Source organism: Panthera leo, chromosome A2 (genome assembly GCF_018350215.1).
Source record: "Panthera leo isolate Ple1 chromosome A2, P.leo_Ple1_pat1.1, whole genome shotgun sequence".
Lineage (NCBI taxonomy): Eukaryota > Metazoa > Chordata > Mammalia > Carnivora > Felidae > Panthera > Panthera leo.
In genome coordinates, this window is record NC_056680.1 from 21,026,387 (window position 1) to 21,039,337 (window position 12,951).

General features: G+C 37.9%; 2 protein-coding genes across 19 annotated transcripts in view; one reads left to right on the plus strand and one right to left on the minus strand.

The window, feature by feature from the left end:
* The window catches only part of PBRM1 (polybromo 1), a 117,077-nt gene that overhangs the window by 73,584 nt on the left and 30,542 nt on the right, over positions 1-12,951 (minus strand). For 14 of the 17 annotated variants that reach the window (XM_042929608.1, XM_042929610.1, XM_042929620.1 and 11 more), the window contains 6 exons: positions 12,764-12,832; positions 9,135-9,233; positions 6,555-6,640; positions 5,422-5,517; positions 4,705-4,793; positions 1,172-1,385 (listed from right to left, as the gene is read on the minus strand). In XM_042929608.1, coding sequence (XP_042785542.1) covers positions 1,172-1,385; positions 4,705-4,793; positions 5,422-5,517; positions 6,555-6,640; positions 9,135-9,233; positions 12,764-12,832 — 653 coding nt within the window. The remainder of the gene's footprint in view (positions 1-1,171; positions 1,386-4,704; positions 4,794-5,421; positions 5,518-6,554; positions 6,641-9,134; positions 9,234-12,763; positions 12,833-12,951) is intronic. The other 3 variants (XM_042929621.1, XM_042929617.1, XM_042929622.1) reach the window with 1 other exon arrangement.
* The window catches only part of GNL3 (G protein nucleolar 3), a 113,782-nt gene that overhangs the window by 58,469 nt on the left and 42,362 nt on the right, over positions 1-12,951 (plus strand). The window contains exon 1 of one of the 2 annotated variants that reach the window (XM_042929628.1): positions 1,322-1,405. The exons of the other annotated variant lie outside the window; for it this stretch is intronic. The gene's annotated coding sequence lies outside the window, so the exon portion shown is untranslated. Of the gene's footprint in view, positions 1-1,321; positions 1,406-12,951 lie in introns of those variants that run through there. 2 annotated transcript variants of the gene reach the window in all.

Consider the following 12,951-nt stretch of genomic DNA (forward strand, 5'->3'; position numbering starts at 1 on the left):
TTGGATTAAGTAAAAACACCATAAATTTTACTGATCAAATAATGAACATGGAAATTACAAATGCAAAACCATGAAACACCTGTTGCTAGCCAAACTTATTTTCTAGGATCCAGCAAGTATAAGAATTTTAATTTCTATTATTTGGAAAGTGAGTTACCTGCCCTGGTAAATATCAGCTTAGTGTGATTTTACCCAATTATTTTTGTGTTGTTACCTCTATTTAGGTATACTATAAAACCTAACCCACACTGTGAGAGTTACAATATTACTTATTTCCTATTATTTTTAATAATGTGGTGGTTTCAGTATTCTGTCTGGCTGATTTCCCAATGATTATTTATTTGTTTGTTTATTTAAAAGTAGTCTCCATGCCCAATGTGGGGCTAGAACTCACAACCCTGAGATCAAGAGTTACCATGCTCTACCAACTGAGCCAGCCAGTCATCCCTCAATGGTAATTTTCTTTTTTTTTAAAGTTTATTTATTTTTGAGAGAGTGAGAGAGAGAGAATGCACACAAGCAGGGGAGGGGCAGAGAGAGAGGAAGAGAGAGGATCCCAAGCAGGCTCTGCACTATCAGCACAGAGCCCCACAAGGGGCCTGAACCCACAAACTGTGAGATCATGACCTGAGCCAAAATCAAGAGTTGGATGCTTAACCAACTGAGCCACCTAGGCTCTTCTGATTATTTTACCATTTTCTATACAGAAAAGGGAAACCAAGATGGGCCATCTTTCAGGTATTGTTTCAAATAATGAATTCTCTAAGAGCTAACTATACTTATTCTGGGGGCTCAACTGTAGATACAAAATTTAAATACAGTTAAACTGTTATAATTAAAATATCACTGAGAGGTATAAGCAGAAAGATTTTTGTGTTTTGCTCAGTTGTAAGAAAATGGACAGTTAAATTCTGAGCTACATGACTTTTGAGTTGCCTAGCTGGAATAACTTTGGTTCACTTGCCTTGACTCTATTGTAGTACAAAGAATACCATTTGAATGTAATCAAATTTATTTCTCACCCTTCACATAGGAGTAATATTCAAGCATACTCTAGACATGCAAACATTTTTACCTTTAATATCCTTATCCATTTTAGGAAGGAGATAGATATGCAGGGCTCAACCATAAGAAAATGGATTTCTACGGAATAATGTAGAAGACATCTTACCTGATCTGTTGTAGGGATATGGGCATTTTAATTTGCTGATAATAATCAGGGTATTTTTTCTTTGAAGGCAAATGAAAAAAAGGTTCAGCTATAAGCTGCCCTTGGTTATTCCGACAGCTCCTAACTGTGTCATAAAGCTGATAAAAAGGATTTGAAACATCCATAAATGAAGTAATGCTCTCTGCTTCCGACTCTCCTTCTTCATAACGTGCAGCTAAATAAAAGACAAAAAAGGTATTTATTTATAAGGGGAAGAGAGAACCAACCTCTAAAGCTTCTAACCACCTTCCAGTTTAAGCTTATGTATGTTTGAGAATACTTACATTAAAAGAATAGCTTCCAGCCCTCATTAAAGATGTTAGTAATGCTTAATTGCATGTGTAGAGAAATGTTACACAGAAACAGAATAAAATGTTACATAGAATATGTTATACTGTTTTTTAAAAGTTACAAAATAGTTTCTTTAAAAAAAATTTTTTTTAATGTTTATTTATTTTGGAGAATGAGAGAGATAGAGCATGAGTGGGGGAGAGTCGGAAATAGAGGGAGACACAGAGTCCGAAGCAGGCTCCAGGCTCTGAGCTGTCAGCACAGAGCCCAACGCGGGGCCCGAACTCACAAACGGTGAGATCATGACCTGAGCCGAAGTCAGACGCCCAAATGACTGAGCCACCCAGGTGCCCCAAAATAGTTTCTCTTTTTTAAATGTGACTCCTTTAGAGACTCCTTGCTGTATGTGTCTGGCCAAGAAAAGCAGCAACCAGCCATACACAGATCTCAGAACTAAAGCAACAGCATGCAGTTTATGGTCATAGAAATGTATACTGATGTTGGGTTGATATTGGTAGATCTGGTTTTGCTTTAACTCTGTGTGATTTTGCCCCACTCATCTATAGCATCCCTTAAGAATGAGGTCTTCCCTTACTGAGGGAAGTTTCAGACAGAAGCTTATCATAAAAACACCAAAACAAACAACATATAGTCATTTTTATAGAAAAACAAAACATATTCTTCATTTCCCTAAATTCTATAACAGCATATAAGGACCATAATTTAAGTTTTCCTTAATCAAAATCACTACTGTTCCCAGGTAAGAATGACAATCATTTATTAATTAAGTACTTAGTTACAGTGTTAAGAGGTGGGTACACTACCAGTCTCAGGGGATTTGAGAGAGGATCTGGATCTAGTCATGGAGACAGAAGCAAAGAGAGGATCTGAAACTAGTTTTTTCTGACCCTACTACTGCTGACTTTCTCTGTAGAGAGCTTGCACATAGGTAGTTGATTTATATACCTAGATATGTTTTGTTGCTACTTCAACCCTATCTTTAAAAAATTACATTTTTTGGGGCGCCTGGGTGGCTCAGTCGGTTGAGCGTCCGACTTCAGCTCAGGTCATGATCTCATAGTCGGTGAGTTCGAGCCCCGTGTCGGGCTCTGTGTGGACAGCTCAGAGCCTGGAGCCTACTTCAGATTCTGTGTCTCCCTTTCTCTGCCCCAAACCCACTCGCATTCTGTCTCCGTCTCTCTCAAAAATAAACGTTAAGAAAAAAAAATTACATTTTCTTTTTGTGGCTGATTCCAGAAATTAAATAAATTTTTAGATAATGATCTTATATCTAGCACCTTATTATTCTTATTAATTCCAATAATTTATCTGTATAGTCTTTTCAGTAGAAAACTCAAAAAACAATCTTTCAACTGCAATCTTTATAAATCCTTCTTCTTTTCTGATTCTTACTCCTTCATTGTTGTCTGGCCTCTGATCAAAAGAGATAACAACATTCTTACTTACAGTAAAGGGAATGCTGTAAGTATTTCCCTTGTGCTCTTTTTACCTTATTCGAATACTGAAGTGACCTAGCATTCCTGGAGCAAAACCAACTGTGTCATCATGCATTATCTTTTACAAATACTGCTAGATACAGTGTGTTTCTTTTTGTTTAGTTTGAATATCTAGGTTCTATCAGATTTAAAAAATAAACTGGAGAGCTCCTTTTTGGAGCTCCTTTTCTATTTTATGCAGGAGTTTGTATATAATTCTGTTCCTTGAATGTCTGGCCTGGTGTTTTTATGGGAAAAGATTTATAATAATTTTTTTAATGCTGATACAACTAATAAGCCTTTTTCTTCTTGAACCAGTTTTAGGTTTGTTTGTTTACTTACTTATTTATTTAATTTATGGGGGAGCGCACGTGGGGGAGGGGTAGAGAGATGGGCACAGAGGATCTGAGGCGGGCTCCACATTGACACACTGACAGCAGTGAGCCTGATGTGGGGCTCGAGCTCATGAACTGCGAGACCGTGACCTGTGCCAAAGTCGGACACTCAACTGACTGAAACACCCAGGTGCCCCAGGTATTTATCACTTTCTAGGAGTTTGCCCATTTCATCTAAATGTTCAAATTTGTTTGCATAAAGCAGTTCATACATTCTTTCTAATCTGTATGCTCCCTGTTTCCCCTAGTATTTATTTGTTCCTTCAGTTTCTTTCTTGATATTCTCACCACAGATTTGCCTATTTTATTAACAGTTGTAACAGAAAAACTTTGACTTCACTGATCTTCTCTACTATAGGGTTTCTTTTCAAACAAATTCGTTTCTGCTCTTAGCTTTCTTACCTTTTTTTCTATGTCTCTGCTTTTATTCTCTTATTATTTACTTATGTTGGGTGCTTAGTTCATTGACTTTCAGTTGCTTTTCTAAACAGAAGCAATCAGCCCTGTAAGTTTCCCTCCAAAATAGCCCTTTAGTGTATCCCTACTGTTTCGACATATACTATGTTCATTATTGCTATTGTTCAATTTCACGTAATTAAATTTCTATTATAATTTTTCTTTTTAAAAAAGAGAAACCCAAACATTTGGAAATTTTTCTCTTTCCTAAGTGTTTGGTTTTTTAAATTTTATCTTTTCAAGATTGGGTGCTTATGATAGGTGCATTATGGTCAGAAATTTGGTCTGTAAAATACCGAACTTTCAAATTGGTTGAAATTTGTTTCATGGCTAAGTACATGGGCAATTTTTATGACTATTCTATGTGAATCTGAGAAGAACATGTATTCTCTAACTGCAGAACATTTGCCTGTTTATATTGATCTTGTTGTCTTAGGCTGCTCTGGTTGTAATTTATGTCTGTCTTCAATCAGAAGTTCCTGCCAAAAAGAAACTATAGCTTACTAAAAATGTAAGGCAGTGGCCTGGAAATCTAAGATGGCGTGAATGTCTCTCTCGGGGTTTCCTGATGGCATCACTAGTACTCACTATTTATCATTTATAGGCTTGAAACCGGGATGTGCTAAGGCTAGCAAACGAACTGTTCGGCAAAAGTATTTACTTATTAGATACAAGCTATAACACAAAATAAACAAGCTTTTGATAAGTTTGCCAACCAAAGAGTGGAATCAAAATGCAACAAAATAGCATGTACTCCAAAACTGACAAACTCCCAGACAGACCAAAGTTACTGTAACTTTCCTTCACCAGAAGGATCAGCTGAGAAGGCATTAACTTGTCAAGACCTAACACCTACCAGCTAAAGCATCCTCCTCACTTTCTGAGCCATACTGAAGTGCCATGGTAATTGCTGACAAACGACCCCCTTGGACTGTTCTTTTATTTCTACAAAGAAAAACAAGCAATCAGAAGACAGGAAAAAAATGTTATAATAATTTGGTTACTTTACAGGAAATAGGAACTATTAACAAAGCATTCACATAAAAAAAAAAAAAAAGAATTTCTATTCAACTGTGTGCTCAATTTATCTTTATACTTTTTATATTCCCCATAATTAATCTAATCCAAGAAGACCAATTTTTTTCTCTCAGAGTGGTAGAAAGCCTAAAGCAGGCTACTTGCAATTGTGTTACTTAAATGTAGCACTACTCTTTATTTTATGAAAAATACAGATTCATTCATAATTACTGGTTAATTCTCTTCTAAGATGCTCATATTCTACAGTGAAAAGAAATCTTACTTTTGATACCAAATCTTTTAGTATTTTACCACACATTTATTTTATTGTAAATATTAAACATTACCAGACAAACAACTTATGCTTATGCATTTTTCAGAGGTGAGATCAGGCCAACTATAGCACTTAACTTTTAAAAAGGCATTTGATAACAATTCTCATAATAACCCAATTATACCCAAAAGAAGTATTTCAAGATAGCCATCAGGCAAACACTAATATGCCTCGCCTCAAAAACATGGTCAGTTCTCAGATTAAACACACTCACTCTCTCACCGGTAATACTTGCTAGTGGGATTTCTCTCTTCACTAAGGCTGCCTTTACTGTGTGAAGGACCTGTCAGCCTGGCTGTGGCCAAATTTGATGGAGTCCTATCACAGATAAGATAAAAAAACCTTAGAAAATTGACAGCTGAAATCAGAATGCTGGGTAGACAAAAAGGAAACAAGCATTTTTTGGTTTGTTTCTAAATAGAAATGTTCAAGTATTTCTGAGCCTCCACAGCAGGCTTTGCTCCAAAGCCTGAAGACTGCAGAAGAGAATGGACCAGGGCTGGTCCTAGAGAGCTCAAGGTCCCTGCAGTAACAGAGGATCTGGTAATGAAACAAATGTCAGGGTCAGGAGAAAGCTTTGAAAGCAGCCACTCCAGCTTCCATTTCCAGTAGGAAGAAATGGAATCCAAGAAATAAGACTTGTTCAAAGTCCTGGAAGAGCCAGGATGATACTTTAGATCTCCTGACACCTGGCTATATGCTCTCGCTGCTGATATAAATATATACTATTATGTGTTACATACAAATACCATATTACACATGCACTTATCACATATAATGTGTTATATACATGTTATATATAGTATATATAAAAACAAATATATACATATATAGCAATAAAAGTAGATAGTGATGTTAAGCCTCAAAAATTGTTTCTTTTTATTTTTTATTTATTTTTAAAGAAGAATGTTTTTATTTATTTTTATTTTTATTTTTTTTTTTAACGTTTATTTATTTTTGAGACAGAGAGAGAGACAGAGCATGAACGGGGGAGGGTCAGAGAGAGGGAGACACAGAATCCGAAACAGGCTCCAGGCTCCGAGCTGTCAGCACAGAGCCCGACGCGGGGCTTGAACTCACGGACCGTGAGATCATGACCTGAGCCGAAGTCGGCCGCTCAACTGACTGAGCCACCCAGGCGCCCCAAAAATTGTTTCTTTTTAAATAAAGCCTTTCAGCTGCAACGAAGGGGCTGGGTAAGAGTTAATCTCTCTTCTCTTCAGAATTACATTACTAACTGTAAACATAATCTTCGAATGCAACATACATTTTGTTTTACACTGCACTGATCCCACTAGCTAGAAAATTTGGCAAATAATAAAGGCACAAGGATTTTAAACATTTTAAAAACATACCTCATTCGAAGGCTTGACTTAGCCATTTCATGATGTTCAATTTCTGCCTTTTTCATATAAAATATTTTTTTTATAGAATTTGCATCCTGTCAACATAAAATTATTTGGTTTAGAAAAAAAGGACAGTTTAAAATGCCATCAATCATGCACTGGACACTTTACGGCACTCTTCCATTTGGAGTAGACTTCCATGTAATGCCCATAAAGCTGCATCCTCTAACCTTTCCGTAACTTTCAAAAACACAGTCATAATTCTATAGAAGTTAAAAAGCCTCCTACCTCTTTCACAATTAGTCAAGTAATGCACAAAAATCTAACAGTGAACAAGGAAAAATGAGTGAAAATGAACAACTCTACCTATGTCCACTGACCTAAAAATTGATATACTTCTAAGATTAAAGATTACACACACAAATTTAGGATGAATGTACTTACTGAAATCAATAGCATACAATAGATCAAATCTAGTTTCCCTTTTCTCTAAAATTTATTTTAGGGAAAATAATCAGACCAAAAAGTACAATCTTAACTGCATCAACAAACTATTGGTACTGTACTACTAAAGTGTCCTATTAAGGACTAAAAATTTAAGAACTTTATTGTTCGTTTCTCTGATTTTTCACTTGAAGTTTCTTAAAAGATGAAAGTTTACTAAAAGATGAAAGATAAATGAACTACCAAAAGCAACTATATATGAATCAGTATTCTGGAAGTCAATGATTTTATTCTCAAAAGGTTTTCTGAGAATCCTTTGCTAAATTCCCAATGACATATGATTAATTCAAGGCATTTCTAAAGCAACTGTGTTATAGGACTACAAAATTTCTAGGAAAGACTCACATCACAAAGCAGTGAAGTAGTCATTTTACATTGTGTATTATACTATAGAAGTCGCTTTCTATATTTATGAGGTTTAAAAGGAGACATTAAATCAATGTTTAAAGTGGCTCAAAAATGAACCTTACCTCTGGCATAAAGAGACATATAAATGAATGGAAGAGTACTGAGCTTCCAGAAATAAACCCATGCACTGATAGTCAACCTCTAGCCAACACAACTCAATGGGGAAAGAACAGTCTTTTCAATATAAGGTGGTGGGACAAATGAGTATCTCATGGGGAAGAATCAATGTAGATCCCCTACCTCACACCTACCTCAGGTATACACAAATTAATTCAAAATGGATACATTTAGATCTAAGAGCTGAATCTATAAAGTTCCTAGAAGAGAACAAAGGTGTAAATCTTTGTGGCTTTGGATTAAGTAATATATGACACTGAAAATTATAAGCAACCAACAGAAAAACAGACAAACTGCACTAAATAACATTAAAAACTCTGTGTCAAAGGACACTATCATGAAGGTGAAAACAATCCACAGAATGGGAGAAAATATTTGTAAATCATATATCTACTCTAATGTCCAGACTATGTAAAGAAATCTAACAATTCAACAATAAAAAGACAAGTAACCCAATAAAAAAATGGGCTAAGGATCTGAACAGAAATTTTTTCAAAGAAGATATATGAATGGCTGATATGCACATAAAAAGATGTTCAACATCACTAATCATCAGGGAAATGCTAATCAAAACACAATGAGATACTACTTCACACCCATGAGCATGGCTATCATAAAAACAAAAACAAAAACAAAAATGGCAAGGAAATGTTAGTGAGAAGGTGGAGAAATTTCAACTGCACATTGCTAGTGGGAATGTAAAATGGTGTATCTACTTTGGAAAACAATGTGGTGGTTCCTCAAAAAGTTAAATATAAAGTTAACCATGTGAACCGACAATTCCATTCCTAGGTATGTACCTAAGGAAAATGAAGATATTATGTCTACATAAAAGCTTACACAGCATTATTTATAATAGCCAAAACGTGGAAATAACCAAATGTCTAGCAACTGACAAGCGGGTAAACAATAAGCGGTATATAAATGTAACAGATGAGAACAAAGTACTGACACCTACTGCAGCATGAGCTCCGTGAGAGCACCGTAAAAGCACTGCGCTCAGGGCAAGAGGCCAGACACACAGGACCACATGCTGTATGACTCCACTGATATGAAATGTCCAGAACAGGCAAGCAAATTCAGAGACAGAGAGTGGACTGAGCTCCTAGGGCTGAGAGACGGGGGGCAGGGGAGGAATGGAGCGACTGCTACCCGATTGTGGTGATGGCTGCACAACTCTGTGAACACACTAAAAACTATTAAATTAACCTGGAGTGAAATGTATGGTATGTGAATTTTAACTCAATAAAGTCATTATATAAAAACTGTTGGCTCGGGTGCCTGGGTGGCTCAGTCAATTAAGTGTCCGACTTTGGCTCAGGTCATGATCTCATGGTTCATGAGTTCAAGTCCCGCATCGGACTCTGTGCTGACAGCTCAGAGCCTGGAGCCTGCTTCAGATTCTGTGTTTCCCTCTCCCTCTTTCTCTGCACCCCCTCCCCCCCACTCTGTCTTTCTCTCTCAAAATAAACATTAAAAAATTAAAAAGAAAAACAAAAAACTGTTGGCTCTACATTAAGGTATCACTCTTACCAATGAAAACAACAACAAAACACTAACCTTGAATACTTGAGAACCAGGCTCATTATAAGTTTTGGCATTTTTTGCTAGGAGATCTATATCTTTGGCCATTGCATGAATGCTCTTGTAGCTTCCATTCTAGAGTAAACAACAAAATACAACAGTTCCTCTTATTGAGAGTTAATCGGTATGACCTTTTAAAAAAAAGAACTCCACATATTTTTATTATTATTATTTTTTAATGTTTATTTATTTTTGAGAGCAAGAGAGACAGAGCATGAGTGGAAGAGGGGCAGAGAGAGAGGGAGATATAGAATCCGAAGCAGGCTCCAGGCTCGGAGCTGTCAGCACAGAGCTTGATGCGGGGCTCAAACTCACAGACTGCGAGATCATGACCTGAGCCAAAGTCGGCCACTTAACCAACTGAGCCACCCAGGCGCCCCCTAACTCCATACAATTGTCACCATATTCAAAGACTTCATTGGAAAATACACGTCAACAATATATAAAGTCATTCTCTCTTTTATAAACTATTACAATAGTCCATTTACACACAAGTTTTTGAGATAGATAACAAAACTAGAGCTATGTTAAGAATCATAAAAACATAACTTTTAAAAGATCAAATAAGACAAAAGTCATTTAATTTAGCAAACATGTAGTGCTTACTATGTGTTAAGCACTGTTCTAAATGCTTTATGAATACTAATCCACTAAGGTGGACCTGAGAGTGTGAAGTAAGACTCCTCTAGTTGTACAGACTACTTCAGATGAAATAGCCTAGCACAGAGGTTAACATTTTGTGAGTACCTACTATGCACTAGGCTCCATGTTAGAGCTGTTACATCTTAAAGCTCACTCAGGTCCAAATAACCCAGGGAAACTTAGAACTGCCTTCAATTTACAAAGAAAAGGAAGAAGGGAGACAATCTAGGCTAAAGGTACACATGACTAATGAGAAAGACACAGAAATGAACAAACACATTCTAGAAAGACTGAGAAAACCAAATTAAGTAGAGTGGAAGGTTAGGGAGGGCAGAACCACAGCACAGGCTGCAAAGGTGAGGATAAATAAGGCAGAATCCAGGCAGCCAAAGGAGAGTAGCGGGTTATTTGCCATGTGAGAATACCCAACATCTGAGCATCCTCTTTTTTTTTTTTTTTTTTTTTTTTTTTAAGATTTTAAGTTATCTCTACACCCAACATGGGGCTCAAACTCACAACCCCAAGATCAAGAGTCACACGCTCTACTGAAGGAGCTGGCCAGGAGCCCCTGAGCACCCTACCCTCTTTATTTGGAGAAAATCCCAGCATAGGTGGTAGGGAGGGACCTGTCCTACACAACAGTGGGTAGAAGTAAGCAGATGGTAGCACTGCCAGCAGCCTGGCACCCAGGCAAGGGGAGATCACTCATGCTTGAGTCTTGAGGGACTAGAGTGAGGGCAAAGGAATAGAGAAAATGAATTCCTAACCCCCATGAAGGGCACGTAAAGCAGAGTGGAGCAGCGAGCAACCAGGGCCCATAGTGGTGAATGACATTAGGAACAGCAATGGCACCACAAAGACACTGTGCGTTGACCTCAGCTGTACCACAATGTCCCTGAGTTCCTCCCACTTCTCTAAGGCTACTTCTCCTGCCTATCTTCCTAACAATTCCATGAGCTACCCAGTATCCTTTCAATGGATACCACTTCTACTGGAGTTATTCAGAGTTGGTTACTATTGCACCAGTACAAGAAACTGGGACTCGCTGCAAAAGGCACTAGAAAACAAGTGACAAGGCTCTGGGCTGTGGAATCAAAAAGAAAAGAAAGAGGAAGGAAGCTAGGGTCAGGAAGCAACATGCAGAAAGGACTAGAGAGTCTTTCATCAGAGAGGTAAGAAAGACCATTACAGTAATTTGGACATAAATGGATGAGATCTTGATTAGGGTGATGGCAAAAGGAGGTGCTTCTATGGGGTTTCTAGAAGGAAGAACAGACAAGATAAGAAGTGAGGTCTTGGAGAGAAGACTGGGGCTAGGGCAGGGGTTTCCAAAGATCTGATTTGAACTTCAGGATTATAAAAACATCTTCCCCCCCAGATAGACATTAGGAACCGCAGAAATTTAGGTTCCAGGAGACTAAGTCATTACCAGCAGCAGCTAGGGAGCTGCCTTAAAAACCAGGTGATACATTAGGGAATCTGTATTTTAACATTCTGTGAAAATGTATTACAATACCAGTAATTACTACACTGTTATTCTTTACGGCTCTCCTAGAACTTGATTTAAAAAAAATTTTTTTTAATGTTTATTTATTTTTGAGAGAGAGCACGCGAGCGAGAGAGCCCAGCAGGGGAGGATCAGAGAAAGAGGGAGACACAGAATCCGAAGCAGGCTCCAGGCTCCGAGCTGTCAGCCCAGAGCCCAACGTGGGGCTAGAACTCCCAAACTGCGAGATCATGACCTAAGCTGAAGTCGGACGCTTAACCAACTGAGCCACCTAGGCACCCCAAACTCTCCTAGAACTTTAAAGCCAATGAAGTTTCTCCCTTCTGGCAAACCACTTGCTTTCAGTCTCCTTTCTCAACGAGACTATGCAACACATTAAAATTTCCTTTTTGTTTTATCTACCAGGAGCCCCAAACCTTCCTTACTCTGGGAGGATCAGTAACTCACACAGTCCAAGGCCACATCCCATAGGTGCTCTGTGAGATGCTTCACATGCATGATCATTGCCCCCTCCAACTCTGCAAAGTGGGAACACTACACTCAGTGCACAACAGAGGAAAGCAGGAAAGTCGCCTGACCGAAGCAACACAGCCAGTAAGGAACAGAGCTAGGAAATTAACCCACGTCAGCACAACTCTAAAGACCAGATTTTTTGTAAAATTTAGCTCCTTCTCCCTACACTTTCCTTAACCTCTGATCATCAAGTTTTAAATTTCAGTCACTGATTCACTCAATAAATATCTATGGAGAGGTAGGAATAGTGCAGGGGTTAAGAGTACAGACTCTGGAGGCAGAATGTCTGGATTCAAATCCTAACCCTTCTCCTTACTAGCTGATGACTTACGCAAGTGACTTATCACCTCTGTGCTTCAGTTTTCTCATCTGTGAAACAGGAATAATAATAGAGTCCACCTCACGGAGTGGCTATAAAAATTAATCAGCTAATGCATATAAAGCACTTAGAACAGAGCAGACACCTACCAATGCCAGGTGAGTGTTCTGCTGCTATTGCTGGAGATACAGGGAGGAAGGCACTCGAAGAGAATGAAGTCTCTGTTTTCACTAACCTTACACTCTAAAATATGTTGCAGGTAACTTATTCTGAGATATCCTAAAACTATTTGGAAGCAGGTAAGAATAAACAACAAAGCTTTAATGCCAATGTATCTTTCACAACCAGAAACGTCTATGCCCAATGATTTTTAATTACTGTCTTTTTAAAATATTGTCCTATTGTTACCATGCCAATGAAAATTCTGCTTTCCTCCCTATAGAAAAAATGCTAAAGAGACACCATGCTGCCTTTTCCAAAGCTATAACCAACTAATCCATTTACATTATATGCTAAAAATCCCTTACAGAGACATCTGCTTCTCCATTTTCTAAAAGCCTCTAAAAGAGACCACAAGCCAATCTTCCCTAAACTACATATAGTTACATATGGTAATCTGCATACCTGTATCCTCTGGGCAATGGTCTTGAGATCTATAGGCTCCTTAATTATTGCATAATAATCTGGATATTGCTGGAAGACAAAAACCCAGGCAGGCTAAATAAATGAGAAGTATCCAACTAATAAGAAAACAAAGAAGTGCACTGACAACGTATTGATCAACTGAACAGCTCTGTGAGGTGCAAGGTTAC